At 40.3% G+C, this 23,441-nt stretch overlaps 1 protein-coding gene across 1 annotated transcript; it reads left to right on the top strand.

Annotated features, from left to right (window-relative positions):
- The first annotated feature begins 2,769 nt into the window (after window positions 1-2,769).
- LOC116521518 (vomeronasal type-2 receptor 26-like) lies at window positions 2,770-22,846 on the top strand. The gene is made up of 5 exons (XM_032236180.1): window positions 2,770-2,851; window positions 15,386-16,218; window positions 17,138-17,338; window positions 18,619-18,628; window positions 21,948-22,846. The coding sequence occupies exons 1-5, from the start codon at window positions 2,770-2,772 to the stop codon at window positions 22,844-22,846; spliced, it is 2,025 nt and encodes a 674-aa protein (XP_032092071.1).
- The last annotated feature ends 595 nt before the right edge of the window (window positions 22,847-23,441 follow it).

Genomic DNA, 23,441 nt, shown 5'->3' with positions numbered 1-23,441 from the left:
CATTTGCACTCTGATGCAGGTGACCCTGAGGGATAAACAGATAAACCTTCCAAGTGGCCTCAACATCTCTCAGGAAGAGTGCTAAGACCAGATGACTGCAAAGAAACATGATCTTTCCATCCCTCCTTCCCCCATCCCCATGCCCCCCCATCCCCATGCCCCCCATCCTGCAAGAACGAATGAAGCTTCTAGGATGAGAAGTCATCTTCTTTCTCAAGGAAAAAAACAGACCAGTTGCCTTTTGAAAAGTATCTTCAATGGGGGTTTCTTTGGAGGGGGTCAGGGATTCTTCAGCAGTATTGACAACTTTAAAAGGTGTGGATTTCAATGTGCCTGGTGGCAGCTACTCAAAAGCCAATGCTGATGATGGCCCCTCCTGTTCCAGGCAAGTCTTCTCAGAAAGAGCATGCATGCATTCTGAGCAATCTCCCAGCTTCTCCAGTTCAGTACCTTTCCCTCTGGCATAGTTTCTTCCCAACCACCTAATTGTCCAAATCTGCCATCAGCCGTGCTGGCAGTTGGTGGGCCACAACAGTGGGTTAAATAATTTTACTTTCCTTTTATTTGCAGTATTACTGGATCTATGTATTTAGGGAGATATAGCACTTTTATTCTGCTTTGGGAATCATTATTAATGAAAGATCATTTATAAACCATACACCCACAAATATACAAATGCAGAAAATAAAGAGGGATTTGTTTGAACTCATTTTTCACACAGATATTCCTCAATTCATAACTGTAAGTTGTGCCAGTTGTTAAGTGGGTATGTGGCTGATCCAATTTTATAACATTTTTTGCAGTGGTTGTTAAACAAATCACCATGGTGTTAAGCAAATTAATCTCATTAAGTGAACTTGTTGTCCACAAGTTCACTTAATTGAGATTGGGCATCCTAGAAACCAGAAGTCTATTTTATCCAAAATCCATGTTCTGGCCCATCTTACAAAATAACCAAGGCTGTCTCATTTTCCAGACTTTCCCTTTAGCTAAGTGACCACACATAAATAATTATGATTCTTATTGGAATTAAAGAAGATAGTCTGAACGGAAGGAGGTTTGCAAAGTGACATTGAGCAGTTTGTTTCTGGGTCAGCTGAACAACAAACTAGATAAAAGGAACAATTCTTATAGGATTCTGTTTTTGAAGTTTTGGAGTTTGTGCAATATGGGCTTTGTGTTTGGGTGGTGTTAGATACTAGCAACTGTCATAATGGTTTCCACCAAGGTCCTCTGTTCCGGCGGGAAAAAAGGTTCAATCTCATTGGTCGAAGGGTCTGACAGCTCCCTATAAAAGGGCTGCTGTCAGACTGAACCTTTGCTGGATTGTACATAGTTGTTCTGTTACAATAAAGAGCTGTTGTTGCCTTTAGCCTGAGTGTGCCTTTCCTTTACCCAATCTAACACTGGCGATGAGGGTGGGATTGGAAGGCAACTCGGCGAACCAAAAAGAGCATAGCAATCCAGCAAGTAAATCCAGCCCGGAGCTCAGCATGGCTTTGAGCAGCCATTTTTGAGCTGCAAACTCAAAATGCCCTCAGAACACAAAATGGCCATGCACACCCCACCGACTCCGTGTGACCCAGTCACCGAGCACTGGGAATTGTATATGCTGAGGTTCGACTGCTTCCTCGAAGGCAATGACTTCATGGGCCTATCTGAAGGCAGAAAGAAGAACATGTTCCTGGGTTACTGTAGACAGGGAAGTGTTTGAAACAGCCAAAGATCTATCTGAGCCAACACCACTCAAATCAGTCGCTTGGTCAGTGCTCCAACAGATGCTGAGGACCCACTACACTCCCAAGCCGCCTAAGCACATCCACCAGCACAAATTTAATATTTGCAATCAGAAGGAAGGCGAATTGATCAACGAGTATGTTGCGGCGCTAGCATATTATGAGTTCAGAGAACTAGATGAACTCATACTTGACCGCATCATATGCAGTGTGCAGGACATTAACTTACAGAGGAGATTACTTGCCAAATCTAATCTCACTCTGCAAATTGCCTTGAATGAATCCAGGGCATCCGAATCTGCTGTTAAGTCTACAGAAATCCTGCAGCACCAAAGCACTTCACAAGATGCATGAAAGAGCACATGCGTACATCACTAGGCTACAGAGGCCAAGGGCTCAGGAAGCAAAGATGACAGCTGCCCCATGCGTAGTGCCCACACCAATCTGACACACAAATTCAAACCACGTTTCTTGCCTTGCACAAGCTGCGGTGGAGACCATGCCAGATCGTCATGCCATTTTCACGACATCATCTGCCAGCGTTGTGAGTGAAAGGAGCACATCACCAAGGTTTGCAGAAGCGAGCACCCCACGACGACCTGGAATCCCAGAAGCCGACCTAACCACCAGCAGAGGCCCAATAAAGGGGCATGACAGCTGCCACCCAGTGCTCAGAGGGCAACACCAGCCACACCTCAATCGGCCAAGTCCGCACAAGGTGGCCAAAAAAGCTGAAGGTCACAGTACTCATCGAGGGCTCTCCATGTGAGATGGAGATCAACATGGGGTCATCACTGACCATCATGCCATGGTCTACACTCAAGCAGGCAATCCCTAGCCTGAGGCAGCAGCATCTACGTGCCACTGACATCCGCCTTCATGATTACTAGGGGAACCTAGTTCCCATCGTGGGCAATGGGGCACTTTCCAAGTGCAATTCAAAAACTTCAGCAGCCAGCTTCCAGTGACGATGGTCAGCGGTGACCTATAGAGCCTCCTGGAGCTTGACTGGTTCAAAGCCCTGGGCCTAGAAATGACTGCCATCAACGCCTTGAAAGATGAGAGCACTGAAGAATTCTTTAAGGAATTTGAGGATGTCTTCGGCACCGGTCTAGGTAAGTATGTGGGGACCCCAATCTCTTTTAATTTGGACCCCAACATAGCCCCCTCAGGCTAAAACCCAGGAGAATACCTTTCACTCTCCACCCTAAAATTGATCTGGAAATTGACAAGCTCATAGTCCAGGGAATCCTAGAGCTGGTAGATCACACACGCTATAGCGACACCTGTCAAATCTGATGGGTCTGTCCACATCTGTACGGACTACAAGTGCACAATCAATAAAGCGTTACAACACAGCGCTTACCCTGTACCCATTGTACAGCATTTATTACATTCCTTAGGCCCCGGCAAAGTATTCTTTAAATTAGACATGGTGCAGGCATACCAACAATTGTCTGTATATGGTGCTATGGCATAGGCCCAATCCATTGTGATGCACAGGGGTGCATTCAAATGTAACCACCTGCAATGTGGAGTTAGTATCGCCCCTGGATTGTTCCAAAGCATCATGGAATGGCTTTTGCAGGGGATTCCCTCTTGGTATCATCTGCAAATGAGGAGCAATTTTTCAAACATTTAAGAACTGTTTTAATCGGAATTAGAGACAAAGGCCTCCATCTCAAAAAAAGAAAAATGCCAAATTAAGGTGCCAAGGATTGAATTCCTAGGGTACCTCATCGACAGCTCTGGGATTCACCTGACCTTTAAAAAAATTAAAGGAATCCAGGATGCCCCTACACCTTGCAATCAGACCGAGTTTCAGGCAATCCTTTCTTAAACAGAAAGCCACCATTGCTGAGCCCTTACATTGTCTCCTGGCAAAGAACATGAAGTGGTCCTGGGGCAGAGCCCAAGCAGTGCATTTGCTGCAGTAAAGAGACTACTGTCAGTAGATACATTTCTGGTTCAGTACAGCCAGACCCTGCCACTTGTGTTAACTTGCGGCGCTTTCTCATTTGGCATCGAAACCGTCCTCAGCCAACACATGCCCAATGGAATCGAGGCACCCATTGCCTCTTACTCAAGGACCTTGTCCGCTGCTGAACAGAACTACTATCAGCTGGACCGTGAGGCCTTGGCTGCAGGGCCTGGTGTAAAAATGTTCCATGAATACTCTATGGCCATGATTTTGAACTCGTCACGGACCATAAATCACTACTGGGCTTGCTGGCTGGGGACCGACCTACTCCTGTGTCATTGTTGCCGCAAATGACCAGATGGACTATTTTCCTCATGACCTACATCTATCACCTCATCCATCGACCTGGCTTAACCTTGGGGCATGCTGATGCTTTGAGTCACTCCCCACTGACGGAACTACTTGCAGACCCTACCCCCAAGATGCCAGTCCTTCTCATTGATTGCTTAGATACTGGTCCTGTCTCATCTAGTGACGTTGCCTGCCACTCTGCAAGAGACTCACAATCAAGCAAGATTTGGACTGGGTGTGGAGGGGGTGGCCCAAGGGGCCTGTTGGGTCTGATTTCAAAATGTATTATTGTAAAAGAGATGAATAGTCTGTTATTAATGGCTGTTTGCTATGGGGGGACCGGGTCATTGTTCCACCCAAACTGCGCATTGCAGTATTAGAGACTTTACACGTAGGACATCCTGGAATTGTCAGGATGAAGAGAACCATATAAGCCAGCTTCAATTTATTTTTAAAAACTGGGATAAAGAAATATATTTAAAATGAAGAATCCCCTTTTCACTTTTCAATAAGGCATTGAAATCTTCATATCCTTCCTAGACTGTTCCACATTATATTCTTCTCATTTAAAATGTACATTTTCCTTCTATTTCCAGATATGGATTTCTGCACTGACTGTCAAGGAGATGAATATTCAAATTTTCAATAGAACCAATGCATCCCAAAACTTTTAAACTACCCGTCCTATGGAGAGCAATCAGGAATCACTTTAATGGGATTTTCAATTGCTTTTGCTCTGACAACAGTTTGGGTCCTTAGAAGATTTTGGAAACACTAGGACACTCCTATAGTCAAAGCAAACAATAGAAATCGCATCTACACTCTTCTCTCTCTTCCTTTGCTTCCTTTGCTCTCTCCTCTTCATTGGAAAACCAACATCTACCACGTGTATTCTCCAACAAACAGCCTTTGGTATTGTCTTCTCTTTGGCTCTTTCCATGTTTTGGCCAAAACAATTATTGTTGTTCTAGCCTTTGTGGCTACTAAGCCTGGATCCAAGATAAAAAAATGGGTAGGGAGAAAGCTTGGAAATATTATCGTCATTTCCTGCACCTCTATCCAAGTCTGCATTTGTTCTCTTTGGCTATTTACTTCCCCACCATTCCCAGATAGGGACTTAAACTCTCTCTATAAAGAAATCATTCTGGAATGCAATGAGGGCTCTACTACCATGTTTTGCCCTGTCTTGGACTACATTAGTTTTCTGTCTATGGTCAGCTTGTCTGTGGCTTTCTTTGCCAGGAAGTTACCTGACAGTTTAAATGAAGCCAAATTTATCACTTTCAGTATCTTGATCTTTTGCAGTGTTTGGTTGTCATTTGGCCCAATGTATTTGAGTACCAAAGGAAAATATGTGGTGGCTGTTGAAGTCTTCTCTATCTTAATATTGAGTGCTGGGCTTCTGAGTTGCATCTTTTTCCCTAAATGCTACATAATTGTATTCAGGTCTGAACTGAACAACAAAGATCAACTAATAATGAGACAATGCAGGGTCATCTAATAAACAATTTATGTAGGAATTAAGATACATGCATAGATGTACCTGTATGTATGTATGTATGTATGTATGTATGTATGTATGTATCAGGGGTGGGTTTCAAAAATTGTTCGAACCTACTCTGTGGGCGTGGCCTCCTTTGTGGGAGTGGCTTGCCACCCATGTGACTGGATGGGAGTGGCTTGCCACCCATGTGACCGGATGGGAGTGGCTTGCCACCCATGTGACCGGATGGGAGTGGCTTGCCGCCCATGTGACAGGATGGGAGTGGCTTGCTGCCCATGTGACCGGATGGGAGTGGCTTGCCGCCCATGTGACCGGATGGGAGTGGCTTGCCACCCATGTGACCGGATGGGAGTGGCTTGCCACCCATGTGACCAGATGGGAGTGTCCAAGACGATGTCACTGAATTCTTTCCCCCAACTACAATATGATTAAATTAAGTACAAAAACAATAAAAGATCTACTTACAGATGGAAGATGCCTGTTCTTGCCAGTCTTCAGAATCACGGACTCCAATGAATGGGCTGCACAAAGAGAAGACACAGAAAGCAAGACTTTAATTGCATGCACTGCATTGGGATGAAACCAGCACACAAAATAATAGAAAAGGAAAATTACTCTCCCTTTTTGCGTCTTCTGCACCACCACCTCACCATCTTGCTCCAAAAACCTGCACAAAGGACAGACACAGAAAGAAACGCCTTAATTGCATGCACTGCATTGAGATGAAACCAGCACACAAAATAATAGAAAAGGAAAATTACTCTCCTTTTTTGCATCTTCTGCATCACCACCTCACCATCTTGCTCCAAAAACCTGCACAAAGGACAGACACAGAAAGCAAGACTTTAATTGCATGCACTGCATTGGGATGAAACCAGCACATAAAATAATAGAAAGGGAAAATTACTCTCCTTTTTTGCGTCTTCTGCACTACCACCTCACCATCTTGCTCCAAAAACCTGCACAAAGGAGAGACACAGAAAGAAACGCCTTGATTGCTGGCACTTCACTATCTCAAGGAGGAAGACAACAGAGAATACACCACACCCAGCAATAAAGACAGGTACTTACAGGGGAAGCATCGCTGGCTTGCCGGTCTTCTGCACACTACCGTATTACAGTTGGGTTGAGGTTGATTGGCTTTGCTTGGCTCCGAAAACCTGCACAAAGGAGAGACACAGAAAGAAACGCCTTGATTGCTGGCACTTCACTATCTCAAGGAGGAAGACAACAGAGAGCACACCACACCAGGCAATAAAGACAGGTACTTACAGGGGAAGCATCGCTGGCTTGCCGGTCTTCTGCACACCACCGTATTACAGTTAGGTTGAGGTTGATTGGCTTTGCTTGGCTCCAAAAACCTGCACAAAGGAGAGACACAGAAAGAAACGCCTTGATTGCTGGCACTTCACTATCTCAAGGAGGAAGACAACAGAGAATACACCACACCCAGCAATAAAGACAGGTACTTACAAGGGAAGCATCGCTGGCTTGCCGGTCTTCTGCACACCACCGTATTACAGTTAGGTTGAGGTTGATTGGCTTTGCTTGGCTCCAAAAACCTGCACAAAGGAGAGACACAGAAAGAAACGCCTTGATTGCTGGCACTTCACTATCTCAAGGAGGAAGACAAGACAGAGCACACCACACCCAGCAATAAAGACAGGTACTTACAGGGGAAGCATCGCTGGCTTGCCGGTCTTCTGCACACTACCGTATTACAGTTAGGTTGAGGTTGATTGGCTTTGCTTGGCTCCGAAAACCTGCACAAAGGAGAGACACAGAAAGAAACGCCTTAATTGCTGGCACTTACACCTTACATAAGAATAACACAATGAAAGAGATACACTCAAGTACTTACTTGTCTTATTGCTTTTCTGGTTGTTGATATCTCCATACTGTTCTTAGGCTTCCCGATTCCTCTCTTGTAGCTTTCTTCGTCTTTACGCGTGGATCATCAGCCGTGTGGTGGTGCGCTCTGAGCCAAACTTTCACTGTAGGAATTGGGTCCCATCTCTCAACAGGTATGCCAACAACACTTATCACCATCAGGTTACTGATGTTTGGAATGATTAGGCTTGTTCTTTGCTGTGAACATATGAGGTTCATTTTTGGGAACCCCCTTTCCGCCTCTGCTGAACTAACAGCAATTGTCCTGACAATGTCTCTAGCTCTTCTGACAGTGTCAGGAATTTTGTAGTTCTTTGGATTTTTCAGCACATTTTCCAAAAAATCCCTGTAGTCGTTCAAATCAATTTCATAATTAAAAATACGGCGAAATTCAACCAATGCTTCCTCTCCATCAGCCCATGGAACGACTACATCTTCCATGTCCCAGCAATCTGGCTCCAAATAGGTGATAAAGTGTAACTTTTGTGCTGCTGGCAATAGGCTACCTGTTCTTAGATGGTTGCAATCCATCAGCCTTTTCTTTAAATTGGTGATGATGCTTTCCAAAAGTTTTTCACGGGGAAGGGCAACAAACCGTTGATTTGGAGCTAAATTCATGTTTTGGTAGGCTTGTGTTTCTAACCATTTCTCAAGTTCTTTCTCATATTCGCCCTTTCTCTGTAGTAGCAGTTCAACACCACCGATTGTTCGCAACACTAGCTTTTCGGCCACGATGATGTTTGTCGCTCTCTCCTGTAGGGAATCTGACAGTGCAGCAATCTGAAGTAGGATGTCAATCATCAGGGCCAAATCCTGCAAAAAATTTAAATTTTGAAAGCGGGAAGCCATGCCTGGGAACCTTTCGTTGCGTTGAAAAAACTGATATAGCGCTGGATAAGCACGCCACACAGCCATGGTTGCCCTTAAACTACAGGCAGCCCATCTTGGTCCCAAAACTCTGCCAATCTTCACTATTTCGATGCCCAATTGCGCAGAAATTTGGAATAGGTCCTTCTGGCTCTTGCAGGATTTGTGGAAGATGGTGTGCACTTTATCCAGGAAGATCTTGAAGTGGTTGACCTGCTTCACTTCTCTTATTGCATCATCCAGCACAAGTTGCAGGCGGTGGTTCAAGCAGTGCCAGATGATGATGTTTGGGAATTCTTGAGTTATTCTGGCGCTGACTCCAGATTTTCTTCCAAGCATAACGTTGGCGCCATCGGAGCAGAAAGCGATTAAGTTCTTCCGTAGATATTCGGTGGTGAATCCAACTTTGTGCAAGCTTTCCATTGCTGCGGAATATATGGTCTCCGCATGTTGTCTCTCTAATTCCAGAAACTCAGCGAAGATGGTTGCTGGGCATTCTGGATCCTCAACTCTAACAAAAACTATCAGCACTGCTCTCATTGAAAGTGTTGAGGCTTCATCAATTATTAGGCACACCTTTCGATTATTTGCAATAATCGTTGAAAACACGGTGGTCTTGATCTGTTTCGCAATGAAGTCAACAATTTTTACTGCAGATCTTCGTGAATGCAAGCCAACTCCAACATCCACTCCAAGCGTATTCAGCAAATTTACTTGCGCTTCGATGTCTGAGAATGGATTACATCTCTGCGCCAGATCGTAAACGGTGGAAAATATTGTGCAGGTACTGGATAATTGTTTCTCAGTTGGCTTATCCAGGGATTTGGTGAAAGCTTCCTGCTCCTGTTGCTTACTGGTCTCCACGCAAATAAGGTGTGCCTTTGACTGAAAATGTTCCCTTAATTTTTTTCTCAGCGATGCTTGTTGTACATCCTTGCTTTTCCCTGATGGTGACACCTGGAAATGTTTCCACTCTTTGGAAATATGAATACCTTTCTCCAACGCGAACATGGGTTTTGCACAGTATGCACAACCCAGCTTCTTGTTGGATACTTCCAGTCCATCAAACCTCTCCTTGAAGTGTGTGTATTGCTGCAAATTCCAGCAGTCAGGAAGTTGTGAAACTGCAGTGGAGTCGATGGACTGGCTGCTTTCTCCGACCTCAACTGGTGGTAGTGGTTGTGCTGGCGGTGCTGGTGCGGCTGGCGGTGCTGGTGCAGCTGCTGGTGCTGGTGCAGCTGGTGGTGCTGGTGCAGCTGGAGGTGCTGGTGCAGCTGGTGGTGCTGGTGCAGCTGGTGGTGCTGGTGCAGCTGGAGGTGCTGGCGCAGCTGGTGGTGCTGGCGCAGCTGGTGGTGCTGGCGCAGCTGGTGGTGCTGGCGCAGCTGGTGGTGCTGGCGCGGCTGGCGGTGCTGGTGCGGCTGGCGGTTCTGGTGCGGCTGGCGGTGCTGGTGACTGCTTTGGATCAGCTGATTCATCAACTCTTGGCTTTTTGGAGAAGAAAGCGGTCAAACTCTGTTGCCTCTTCTTCATTGTGCTAAGTAGATCTAACTGCTGCCAAAGAAATAAAACAATATTGGACTCAATTGTGGTTGTAAGTTGAGGACTCTGTAGGTAACAAGAAGGGACCTCTGCTTTCAACCAACAATGTACAGTCTTTTCAGGAAGGATGAGAAACAGGAAAGATATAAACAAACAGGAAAGATATAGTCTTTCATCCAAGAAGATAGTTCAAGAATGAATGTCATATTCCCAGAGCAATACAGATTTCCTTTTTCTGAAATTTAGTTCTCAGTTCCAAATATATGAATGCATATGAAATTATGAATTAGTACTTAGGTCGGTCCAAGAAGCTATTCAGAAGTTAGTGGTTAGAAGCAATCGTAAAGGTAGATTACGTGGGATGTGTTTGCACAACAGTGGAAAAACAGAGATATGTAAATGAATAAATATTACAATGTGCAGGAATAAATAAATTGACAATTAAAATCAAGAAGGTTTTGAATACTTTTTCACGTGGGATTGGTTTTAGCTATTGCCAACTAACGGAAACAGGAATTAGAAAGCCAAAAGTATGAAAGAAAACACCAATTATGTAAAGAAAGGTCCCTAAAATGTATAAGGAAATATTACTAGATAATTATTAATGTGTAGATAACTGCGGGACATTACACACACACACACAAACTATGATGGAAAACACAAAAAAATAAGAATTCCCCCCCCCCCAAAGACTGCGAATGAAACCAGGTTTTTTTCCCTAAGCCTAAGGACAGGAAAGACAAAGCCACTGGAATAAAAACCATCAAGGCATTGCGGGCAATTTTAAAGGACAGGCATTCACAGAACCATCAACCACCTCAGAATTACCTAAACAATGAGGGTGAAACACACTAAATCTGATTTTCTAGGATACATACACTTAGCGACCATTTTCACACTTAGCGACCGTTGCAGCATTCTCATGGTCACGCGATCAAAATTTTGATGTTTGGCAACAGATTCGTATTTATGATGGTTTCAGTGTCCTGGGTCATTTTAATTGCCTTTTGTGACCTTTTGACAAAGTCAAATGGGGAAACCAGATTCACTTACTTATGTTACTAACTTATCAGCTACATTTATTCACTTAAGAACTGTGGCCAGAAAGGTGGTATAGTGACCAAAGTTACAATGGCATTGAAAACAGTGACTGATGACCATTTTTCACACTTAGCGACCATTTTCACACTTAGCGACCGTTGCAGCATTCTCATGGCCACGCGATCAGAATTTTGATGTTTGGCAACAGATTCGTATTTATGATGGTTTCAGTGTCCTGGGGTCATGTAATTGCCTTTTGTGACCTTTCGACAAAGTCAAATGGGGAAACCAGATTCACTTATTTATGTTACTAACTTATCAGCTGCAGTTATTCACTTAAGAACTGTGGCCAGAAAGGTGGTATAGTGACCAAAGTTACAATGGCATTGAAAACAGTGACTGATGACCATTATTCACACTTAATGACCATTTCCACACTTAGCGACCGTTGCAGCATTCTCATGGCCACGCTATCAGAATTTTGATGTTTTGGCAACAGATTCGTATTTATGATCTTATGATCCACGCGAGGCCGCGGCTTTCGCAAGGGAGGCCACCGCCACCACCCCCCACCCGAAAGCGGCCACGCGGCGTACGCGAGGCCGCGGCTTTCGCAAGGGAGGCCGCCGCCCCCCACACACACACCCGAAAGCGGCCACGCGGCGTACGCGAGGCCGCGGCTTTCGCAAGGGAGGCCGCTGCCACCCCCCCACACCCGAAAGCGGCCACGTGGCGTATGCGAGGCCACGGCTTTCGAAAGGGAGGCCGCCGCCACCCCCCCCCACCCGAACGTGGCCACACGGCGTACACGAGGCCGCGGCTTTCACGAGGGAAGGCCTGGAGGACTTCCCTTGTGAAAGCTAGGCAGCTGCCGCCGGCCCCTCACCTGATGGCAGCCGCACGGCGTACATGAGGCCGCGGCTTTCGCAAGGGAGGCTGTCGCCGCCCGCAGCACCTGGAGGTGGCCACGCAGCATATGCGAGGCCGCGGCTTTCGCAAGGGAGGCCGCCGCCATCCCCACCTCCCGGAGGCAGCCACGTGGCATACGCGAGGCCGCGGCTTTCGCGAGGGAAGGCCTGGAGGCGAAACCTAGGCCGCTACCGCTGCTACTAACCACCCCTATCCCCCCCCCAGCTTCCTACCGCCGCTACCACCGCTGCCGTCGCCACCGCCCACCCGAAGTCCCGCTGCTAGCATCCCGAGTCTTGCCGCCAGGGCTTGGTTGCTTACCTGTGGGGGAAGCAGCAAGCTCCTGGAAGGCGAAGGGAAGGTGTGAAGCACGAAACGAGGCGTCTCGGCAACAAACCCTTTTGAAAAGACTCTTTGAGAGAAAGATTCTTTTCAAAAGAGGAATGTTAGCCGTTGGTGCCACACTTTTAAACGAGGCCAGCCCACCCCTGGTATGTATGTATGTATGTATGTATGTATGTATGTATGTATGTATGTATGTATGTATGTATTACGTACTATGTATGTAACTGTCTCCAATACATTCATAAAATAGTTACCTTAGTTGAAGCTAATGTATGTGACAATTACCATTTTCTGCTTCATATTTTGAGAAATAATATTTTAGACAGATCCCCATAAAGCCTTTGTTAAAAGACAATATTTCTCTAGATGTCAACAACTTCAGCACCTGCAGTCCCATTATCTTTCACTATCATTATCTGCATGCTTCCCCCTTATTAAACTACTAGCCTAGTAGCAATAGTAGTTCTTCATACTGATGAAGAAATCAACAGAATGCTCATCTGCAAAGTATCATTGGGTCTCATCACCATTGTTTCATTCTTTTCACTATATCCAGTTGTGTTCAATATAAATTACTTTTCCAGCAGGACTCCCTCCAGTGCATGCAGGTTAAGTGATCCAGTCATAATTTTACATGAGTTCTATCAGCCAGGAAACCTTGCTGTTGGAGAGATTGTTTCCCAGGTCTTTTTCCTCCACTTATCAATCGATTTTAGAGAAAAGCCCTCAGAGATTAGTATGAAAGAAGCCATGTAAGCCATTTCTATCTCACCCTGAGCAGAAGAAAAATGGATGAATTTGTATAGAATCTAGATTTCTGCCTTTTCAGTGAAATCTGTCCTTATTATTGAAGAATCACACCTGTTTTATTTTAAATGTTTTGTGAAGACATCATTTCTATTTGCACTTATTAATGCTTTTCATACTTTGATGTTTGCTTGACAGATTTTTTTTATCACCATCTTCTTAATTTTCAAGTTTTTCATTCAGTCAGTCAATCATTTTCTGAAACTTTGCACTTTAATTTTGTCTAGTTCAGTATGTCATAAAGGCTTTATTATGCTGTCTCATCTGAAACTCTGCTGATTACTTCCATAGCTTTTTTCTTTCTTTAATTTTTATGCAATTAATAAGTGATTGTACTTTCATCACTAAAACAATGCCCTAATGACAATTTTATTAGTACCACCAGACTTATAATCATTTTTAAATGTATTTATTACAATTATTTGTAAGTTGCCTGATTCACCAGACTTTTGCATGCCTGATTTTATTTTTTTATATCAGAACACATTCAAGTGATTAGATTCTATCAATGGGTCACCGATGACATGACAGTTCCATTTCTGAACTGTTAGCAATCAGCGATCAGCTATACTTTGAAGTTGCAACATACCTGTTCCATTTTTCCAATGGAACTAATATCTGAATCACTGAATAGCTGTTTTTTTGTGTTTGGTTTAGAAAAAGTCACTTCCTAGTTTTCATCTTAACAAAGAACTCGTGGTCTGTATTTGGCCAAATTCTGCTCTCTTCTTTTCATTCCATAAATAGAATATATTTCATTACAGCATCCAAGGAATAGATGGGAAGTCAAATGCTGGAAAGGCAGGGAAGGGGTAAAGAGAGAGCACTGTATTTGTTCTAGATTTAATTGCTTTTTCTGCAACTTTAGGTATATTTTACAGTTTCAAAAAGGAAAAACATAAGCTTGCTTCTCTGGCTTCCTCCATTTTATAACATTCTCAATGCACTGAGCATGGTTTTCAAATGATAAAACTGCCTTATGTATGAAGCCACTAAGCAGAATTTATATCATATGTGAATGTGATTCTAATTTGAATAGGATGTAGAACAGGTTCTCTGTTTCACAGCTTAAAATCCAGCATATGAAATGTTATAGAGAAAATCTCTTAGGCCTTACTTATGGAAAATACACACAAATTAGGCTTTACTTTTTTCAGAGTATATTTTCTTTCATGCACTAAAATCAAAATTTTCTACATTTGTTAGTTATTGTACTGTCATAAGATACTTTGTTTGAATTTTGCTAAAGCATGAAAACATGTTTAAATGACATTTATATGTTAAAAGCATGGGGAAAACAGTATCTAATGTAACTTTTCAGTGTGATGCCAAAAAACTATCAGCACATTCTGGCTCTTGTATTTGCCATAAAAGAGATCAATATGAATTCCATGCTTCTTCCTAATGTCACATTGGGTTTTAACATCTTTGACAATTACTACAATGGACAGCTCACGTATAACACTATCTTTCGCCTACTTTCTGCAAAAAAGAGATTTGTCCCTAACTACACATGTGATGTTAAAGACCAGTTGATAGCTGTCATCGGTGGACTTGATTCTGAAACATCTTCCTATCTGGCCACAATTTTATCTATTTACAAAATTCCACAGGTAGCGTTGGATGGGGAACAGAGGGAATGTGCAACCTCTCTAATAAAAGCTTATAATTAAAAATGTTGTGATCATAGATGACACATTATGGTAGATAAAAAATTAATATTGACAAAATATGCAGAAATACAATTAAGGAAGAAAATAGAATGGTATTTAAAGGAGTTACACCAAGCTAAACATATTTTGTTAGTTCTTATAAGTGGCATATGAAGTGGTAAAACTGTTTCTGAATAGTGCAGTTGAAGAAGGCACAGTAAATGCATCTTTATGTGGCTGTTTGTAATATCTATGAGAGTTTATCACACTTTGTGTGTGAAAGATTAGGAGGGAACTATTCTTGTGGATGTTTTCAAGTACATGGAATTGAAATTTGTTCCCTGTAATTCCAAAGAATGAGTAGAAATAACAGGAAGTGGGTTTTGTTAGCTTGTCCACAATGACATCTGACACTAAATGATTTTTTTTCCAGAAAGTTAAGGCATCTTCTTCAATTGACTATTCAGGCAGAGAATGGATTACTAAAGTTGCTGTAATTTAGCCCAGGATTGTAGATCCTTAATTGAGCAAAAGGTAAACTAGGTAAACTTAAAGTACCTGAATAGGAGCAGAGAAACTCCTGGGATCAAATGACTCAGGGGCCTCAAGCTAAAACAAATCCATCTTAAAATTCAAGCTTTATACCATTTTGAAGTTTTTTCAGGATTTAAAATTAAAATATCACTTCACTCTCAGAAATGTCTAGCAACCACAATGCATGTTCAGAAGTGCTTTTAAAATGCAACAGTGGTACAATAATTATTACATTAAACAAAAATACTGAATAATTGTTTTTAGATTACATATGGATCTTTTGTCTCAGGAATGAATGACAAAACGCTGCTTGCTTCCTTGTACCAAATGGTTCCAAATGAAATTCAACAGTATTCTGGGATTGTCCACTTGCTGATACATTTCAAATGGACTTGGGTTGGACTCTTTGCAGTGGATGATGACAATGGAGAAAGATTTTTCCAAACATTGGTTCCGATGCTTTCTTCAAATAGCATCTGTTCTGCCTTTATCAAAAGAACACCCAAATGGACATACGTTGCTGATATATTAGACTTGTTCTTAGATGACTTGGATAAATTTCCTTCTTTCATGGAAAGCAAAGCAAATGTTTTTATTGTCCATGGTGCACCTCCTTCCATGCTAAATTTGAGCTGGTATCTTCACATGGCGGTCTTTGATTCAAACCTAGGGAAAGTATGGATTGTGACAGAACAGTGGGATTTCCGATTAAGTGCCTATCAAAAGAACTGGGATATCCAATTCTTCCACGGTGCTATATCATTCTCAGTTCATTCAAATGAAATACTGGGATTTAAAGCATTCCTTGAAAACATAAATCCTTCATGGGAAACAGAAGATGGCTTTATTCAGGACTTTTGGGAAAATGCTTTTAGTTGTTCAATAAAAAATCACAGTGTAATTAAAGGGGAAGAGCCCAAGAAAGTTTGCACAGGAGAAGAAAAGTTAGAGAGACTTCCTGGGACTTTCTTTGAAATGAAAATGACTGGACACAGCTATAACGTCTACAATGCTGCCTATGCTGTTGCCCATGTATTACATGCTATATATGGTTCTAGGTCAAAATCCAGATCGAAAGTTGCTCAAAAAAGTTTGGAAGTTTTGAGCTTTCAGCCATGGCAGGTAATGTTACTTCAAAAGACCAGCTTTATTTTTATATATAATTTATAATAATAGTGAAGAGGAATCTCTCTCAAGTTGAACCCGATTCCAGGTAACAAAACGGATACTTCCATGTAGCCATTTTGACAATAATACAGAAACTTTGCACCAAAGAAAAAGCAAGACCAGACAATATAATTCCATATGGTACATAGATATATTCATTATTTAAAAATAGGAACATGGTATGCTACCACACTTATTATGTATGCACTATCTTAATTTTTATTTTTATCATACTCTTTGGATACTTCAGAATCATACATTGACAAAATTGAAGTATATGATATAAATGTACTAATTTGTTCACCCTAAAGAAAAATAGACTTTCATACCATTTAGATTCTTGGTTGTTTTTGTTTCTGGTTGGTATGGGTTATGCTGGATTTTTAAGAAATTTCCTAAGATTTGTTTTCCTCTTTTTTTTCTTTTCTAGTTTCAAATAGTTTCCACAATAGGTTTTTTTTGTTTGTTTCCTTTTTACAATATAGCTTTCTTTTTGAAATATAGTGTATGGTCATATTGCTATTTAGTATTTATGTAATACTACAAAGTAGTAATATTTAAATGAGACACTGTGTGAATATGTCAGTTATATACATTTGTTTCATAAATAAACAAATATTAATTATAATACTAAACCATCTGAAGTTCAATAAATAAGTTTAATAATACAAAAGTTATTTGCCACTACCACTTCTTTTCAATTTCCCATCAAGTTTATCATCAATCAGGTTCAAATGAGTTATGAGATAGCTCCTTTTGGTGATATTAAACACTATAAATAGCTCTGCAATAAATACTAATCAGTTTCACAATGAATGAATTATAATACATTCTTGTTTCCTTTTTGAAAAGATAGGCCCATTCTTTTCTAAAGAGAATCTCATTCAACAACAGTGCTGGAGAAATAGTGCATTTTGATGAAAATGGAGAATTAATAGTAGATTTTGACATCACAAATTGGATAACTTTCCCCAATGAAACTTTTAATCGAGTTATAGTTGGAAAGATGGATCCTCTTAGCAAAAAGTTATTAATCCAAGATGAAAAAATTGTGTGGCATAGAAGATTTAATCAGGTAAGAGGAAAAAAACAATGGTTTTTTATTCACAATTATCAGTGAGAAACTCACACGATTGTTTGGGGAAAGAGTAATTATACCAATCCGTTCCAATCTACTTTCAAATTTAGTTTTTGGATAGAAAAAAACTGGTTATTCTTATAAATAATTTATAATAATTTTTGCATCAGGAAAAATACATTATGTGTACTAGAGAGGACCATTATTCTTTTAGAAAGTGACATCGCTTTCAAATTATAATCTGTAAAATCCTTCTAGCTTTGCTGAACTTGGAAGCCTCCTCAGATCAGAAAATCTATAGAAGTCTTGGACAGCTAGATGCATTTTTAATTTTTTTTAATTGTTTTAATTAAACAAAAACACAAAAAGAAAAGAATCATCTTTCGTTACATCTTGTAGAAAGCGTATCGATTGGATACAAATAAATTCCGTGTGTTTCTTCCACAATCCTTACATATACTTCATTCAAATTGAATTGTACATTTTAAATCAAGAAAGAAAAATTATGTATTTTACTATCCCTGTACCGCAATTCTCATTTAATTACCATTATTTAAATATGTTTTTATCTAGAATCATTTATATTTAAATTAGTAATTAATTAGTAATTTAATAAATTTATATGCCGCCCAATCCCGTAGGACTCCGGGCAGCTTACAGAAACAAGATAAAAGTTAAAAATAAAAAAGAGAAGCAAATTTAAAAACAACACACCATACATTCCATCTAGGTGGGGCTGGACCTTGTTCGTGAAGTCAACAGCCCCAGGCCTGCCAGAATAGCCAGGTTTTAATGGCTTTTCGGAAGGCCGAGAGAGTGGGAAGGGTCCGGATCTCTACGGGTAGATCGTTCCACAGGGCGGAGCAGCTACAGAGAAGGCCCTCCCCCGAGGGGCCGCCAGCCAGCATTGTCCGGTCGATGGCACCCGGAGAAGGCCCAGCCTGTGAGATCTTATCAGCCGTTGGGAGGTATGTGGCAGGAGGTGGTCTCTCAGATATCCAGGTCCTAAGCCATGTAGGGCTTTAAAAGTGATGACTAGCACCTTGAAGCACATTCGGAGACCAATAGGAAGCCAGTGCAGCTCGCGGAGGATGGGTGTAACATGGGTGTATCTAGGTACACCCAATATTGTTCGCGCAGCTGCATTCTGGACCAACTGTAGTCTCCGAACACTTTTCAGGGGCAGCCCCATGTAGAAACAACCACCTACTGGCATTCATTTGCAGTTTCAATAAATCTCCAATAACATTACACCTTTATGACATATTGTGAAACAGATTCAGTTAAGTAAGATATCTAAGCATTTCCCCTCCCACCCATAACACACCTGTATGTATCATTAAATATTATCCATTAACATTTCTTTCTTATTATTGTAGTTAACTAAAATTATTTACTGTTTATCTCACCTCTCCACAGGCCCACACAAGATTATACCTTTATAGCCATCTTTAAACAATGATTTATCAATAAGATTTATAGGTCTTTTCCCTCAATCCCAAGTTTGTTAATTACGTGCTAAGAAAATAAACATTAAACATCTAAGACAATCTAAGAGACATTAACATTTCTACTTAACAATCACCAAAAGTATACATTAGCATTTCATTATTTGTATCACATCTCTTCTCTTCTAACTCAAATTATTTATATCTTCACAACAAGTGCTAAACAAAAATTTATAAGATTTGTACATTTTTTCACCAGATCTCAAATTACAATTTTTAGCCTGGTTATTTATCCTAACTAAGGTTATCATTTCACTATTAGTATCATAGTAAATTATATGTTAGCGAATAAACATTCAATGGTAATCTAGAACAGTCTATCAAGTACTAAAATCTCTACTTATTAATCATCAATAATTAACTAGCTTTTTTTCCATCAACTAGCATTATTAATCAGTGTCTTTCCAGTAACAAAATGGTCTTTTCTCTCTCACCAGCTGTTGTGTCAATTCTCTTTTCAGGATCTTTCAAGGGTTTGAGACTTCTCTCCACACTTTGTAGCTTAAAAGATCTCTCATGTAGTTTCATTGTCCTTGAGTTGTTATTAATGTAAGCTTAACTTTGGTTGTCAGGTTTATTTCTGGATAGATTTGTTTTATTAACTCCATCTTTTTTGCTCTTTCTTTTTCTCCTGCATCTTGGAGTTTGGTGTGAAGCACCAAATTATCAAAGTCACTTTTCCAGCTTCCTTTTCTTTCCACCTTCACTCATGTTTACTCCATTAATAAGTTCATCTAACTTCTTATCTTTGTTTTCTATATTTTCATTCGCTTCTTTAATTTCTGGGGCTCCAACCCCATTATCTTTTTTGTGATACCCCATAGTCTGTCACATTTCTTGTCAAATCTCTCAAATCCTTCTAAGATGTTTTGGAGTCCAGCCAAAATGTTTTGAATTATCAAGTTTTCTTCATCTGAGTATTGATCCATTTTTTAGGGTAAAAAGAAATATAAAGAAAAAGAAAAAAAGGAATTTGGTAATTTCTGCCACTCTAGCCTGTCACAATTTTTTGAAGAATATATCTATTTTTATTTTAAATTTTAAGCAGACGTTCTTTTATGGTTTTCAAAAAAGAAAGGTTCTTATCTTTTTCTTTCCTTTTCCAACTTTTGCCAAAACAAGCACCAACAGTAGACTATTTGTGACCTTGAGTCTTTATCAGGTTTTAAAAAGAAATTCCAAACCCTTCTGTTGCAAAGTCAGTGTAGTCAAATAGGAATGAGCAAAGGATACATTGTTACATCAAAAGAAACTTCAGACTTAGGCTTCCAAGTGGCAGATTCAACTATTTTTTAAAACTTTTTCCTTAAGTATCTTTAATATAATATTATAACAAATAGAAGGAGAAGTTTATTAAAGTAAAAAAAATTAATTTAAGCCAAAAAAGTTAAGGTAGTAAAAAGAAATAGAGGAAAAATGATCAATCCCTTCACCTCAAACAGAGAAACAGGAAACATTGCAATCACCTCAATCCACAAAATATCGTTACAGGCAAGAGCAAAAAACTTTCTAAGTCAGTCCAATAGGGATTAAATTTGCCGCTTTGTTCTTACTTAAGGGACTAATTTAGCTTAAAAAAAGAAGTTTCCTAGGGCTATCTTCTAAAAGAAAAAAAACCCTCACCAGATGGAACACTTTCACTTCTCTTTCTTTCCGGAGCCATCTCCAACTATGTCAGCCTGGGGGCTGCCTGTTTGCTGCCAGTTGGAAGTGCTTCCCTTGGGTCTATTAGGGACTTTGCGGTGTCCCTGTGACCAGCAAGGTCTTGTCTTCCCAGTCACCGTCTCTTTGGGATGGTTTAGGGGATGCTGGACCGTCCAGGGGCAAAGGTGTCATTGGCGGATTCGGACCTTCGAGTTCGCACGATGTAACGTTGTGATGTTGGCTCTTCCTTCTCCTACAGCTAAATGCATTTTTAAATTATTTAAAACAAACTGCAGTTGGAGATATTTTTAGCAGGGAAATGAGCTAAACTGGATAAACAGTTCAAAAATACTTTGAATTTGATTCCCCTTGAATGACCTAGTTTTTATTACTTTAATCTGCATTCAGTAATGTGTCTGTTATAGCCACATTCTCAGATGTATGAACTTCCAATAATTGACATGTTGCACCATTCATTAACTGATCATTTATAGTTTGTTCCTAGAGATTTAACTATGTTTAGCAACAAATACAAAGTCAGGAATAGTTGTGATATGGTGTCCTTTTTATCTTCTAAAACCATAATTTTCAAAACTTCCCCAATTCTAAAAATGTATTTATGGACATTTTGGATAGGAGCCACCCATTTCTCTGTGTAATGACCACTGCCATCCTGGTAACACCAGAGAAAAAAAGGAAGGGGAGCCATTTTGCTGTTATGTTTGTATTCCATGTCCAGAAGGAAAAGTTTCCTTTTACAAAGGTAAGTGACAACTTTGCAAAAATAAGACTTCATGTATGGTTTTCCCAAATTCCCATGAAAACAGGAGATATCATATGCTTCAAAAGTGTCAATGTATTGAGAATGAATATTATAATATTATAAATAGCCCTGCATATGAAGTTCTTCAATTTTCAATCCTAGAATCTAAGATTGCCATGATATACAAAAATTACTAAATCAAACTAGTATCACTATGAGTGGAAAAAACTATTTTTAATTTCAATTCCACAACTTATTTTGACAATTATCTTCTTTCAAACCATCCTACTAATAAAGTTGTTATGAGAATAAAGGTTGGAGAAAAAAATAGATAACAATTATACCTCTTGGAAGAAAAACATGAATTCAAAATAATAAATTCAGAAAGAAAACACCTGTAAACTGGAGATATCAAAAAAGAAAAATTTGGGCACCAAAATGCCAGCACCTCCTTTGCTGCTGAAGGTGCTCCTTGGCACTGCCTAGTGACCCTGCAGTCGCCGTTTCTCTGCAGTCTGGGTGAGGGAGCTGGCATCCCTCCAGCCGCATGAAGAGGTGAATGAAGTGGGGCTGGAACTCCTCTCAATAAAGGCTGTGGTGCACTTTTAAAATTTAAAAAAAAAGAAAGAAAAATGAATGATAATCAAATCATTATGTTCTTTCAAACCCCCATTATTATACTTTTTTTCAGATATGGATTTCTGTAATGACTGCATAGAAGATCAATATTCATCTACAGACAAAACTCAATGTATTCCCAAGATTTTAAACTACTTCTCGCATGAACATTCTTTGGGGAAAACTTTAGCTTTCTCTTCAATTGCTTTTGCTCTGACAACAGTTTGGGTCCTTAAAACTTTTTGGAAACACCAGGACACTCCTATAGTCAAAGCAAACAATAGAAACCTCACCTATATTCTTCTCTTCTCTCTCTTTCTTTGCTTCCTTTGCTCTCTCCTCTTCATTGGAAAACCAACATCTACCACATGTATTCTCCGACAAACAGCCTTTGGCATTGTCTTCTCTCTGGCCCTTTCCAGTGTTCTGGCCAAAACAATTATTGTTGTTCTAGCCTTTGTGGCTACCAAGCCTGGATCCAAGATAAAAAAATGGGTAGGGAGAAAGCTTGGAAATATTATCGTCATTTCCTGCACCTCTATCCAAGTCTGCATTTGTTCTCTTTGGCTATTTACTTCCCCACCATTCCCAGATAGGGATTTAAACTCTCTCCATGAAGAAATCATTCTGGAATGCAATGAGGGCTCTACTACCATGTTTTGCCTTGTATTGAGCTACATGAGTTTTCTGGCCACTGTCAGCTTGTCTGTGGCTTTCTTTGCCAGGAAGTTACCTGATAGTTTCAATGAAGCAAAATTTATTACATTCAGCATGTTGATCTTTTGCAGTGTTTGGTTGTCATTTGGCCCAATGTACTTGAGTACCAAAGGAAAATATGTGGTGGCTGTTGAAGTCTTTTCTATCTTAACTTCAAGTGCTGGGTTGTTCAGTTGCATTTTTTTCCCTAAATGCTACATAATTTTATTCAGGCCTGAACTGAACAACAGAGGACAATTAATAAGGAAGAAGTAAATTTAAAAAACCAAAAGCAAAATAATAAAGCCAAACATCTAGAAAACAAGTCATTTTCTTCTGATTTCCCCCCTGAATTTTTAAATTGGACTGAAAATATTTAACCCAAGAAACAAACAATTAACAAATATTTATATGATAGAAAGTTAAAGTTATAGCAGACATATTCCAGCAAGTGCTTAACTTTAAACAAAACACCTACATGTAGATAATTTAGTAGGCTGGCAGAACAAAAAAAAATGTTAACTTTTTTGATCTAAACATCTGGACATGTTCCTTTTTTTGCTTCTTTTCCCAGTTTTGGTAACTTTCAGCCTTGTTATGAGTTTCAAAAGTAAGGTAGGAAATATGATGGATTAGTCCTAACATATAAATGAAATAGTGTTCTTGGTATAACTTTTTAGCTCTCCTTTGGAAAATGTTGAAATTTTCTGCCAAAAGTTAACAAGTATATACAGCATACTCCTCTATATAGAGGAAATAAATAAATCCTTAATTTTATCCCACAAGATTCATATGAGGTAAACTGGTCTGAGGGATAATGGCCAGTTTCATGGCTTCAATAAGTAATGGCTTGAAACTGGGCATTTACGGT

The sequence above is a fragment of the Thamnophis elegans genome, chromosome Z, assembly GCF_009769535.1.
Source record: "Thamnophis elegans isolate rThaEle1 chromosome Z, rThaEle1.pri, whole genome shotgun sequence".
NCBI lineage: Eukaryota > Metazoa > Chordata > Lepidosauria > Squamata > Colubridae > Thamnophis > Thamnophis elegans.
The sequence above is the reverse complement of the archived record's forward strand: the minus strand, read 5'-3'. Positions and strand labels throughout refer to the sequence as shown.

Excerpts from the sequence above, each read along its gene's own strand:
- LOC116521518 (XM_032236180.1), top strand. The coding sequence starts at position 2,770 with ATGACTGCCATCAACGCCTTGAAAGATGAGAGCACTGAAGAATTCTTT. Across the intron at positions 2,852-15,385 it reads TGTCTTCGGCACCGGTCTAG|GAATGAATGACAAAACGCTG; the intron begins GTAAGTATGTGG and ends CTTTTGTCTCAG. Across the intron at positions 16,219-17,137 it reads TGAGCTTTCAGCCATGGCAG|AGAATCTCATTCAACAACAG; the intron begins GTAATGTTACTT and ends TCTTTTCTAAAG.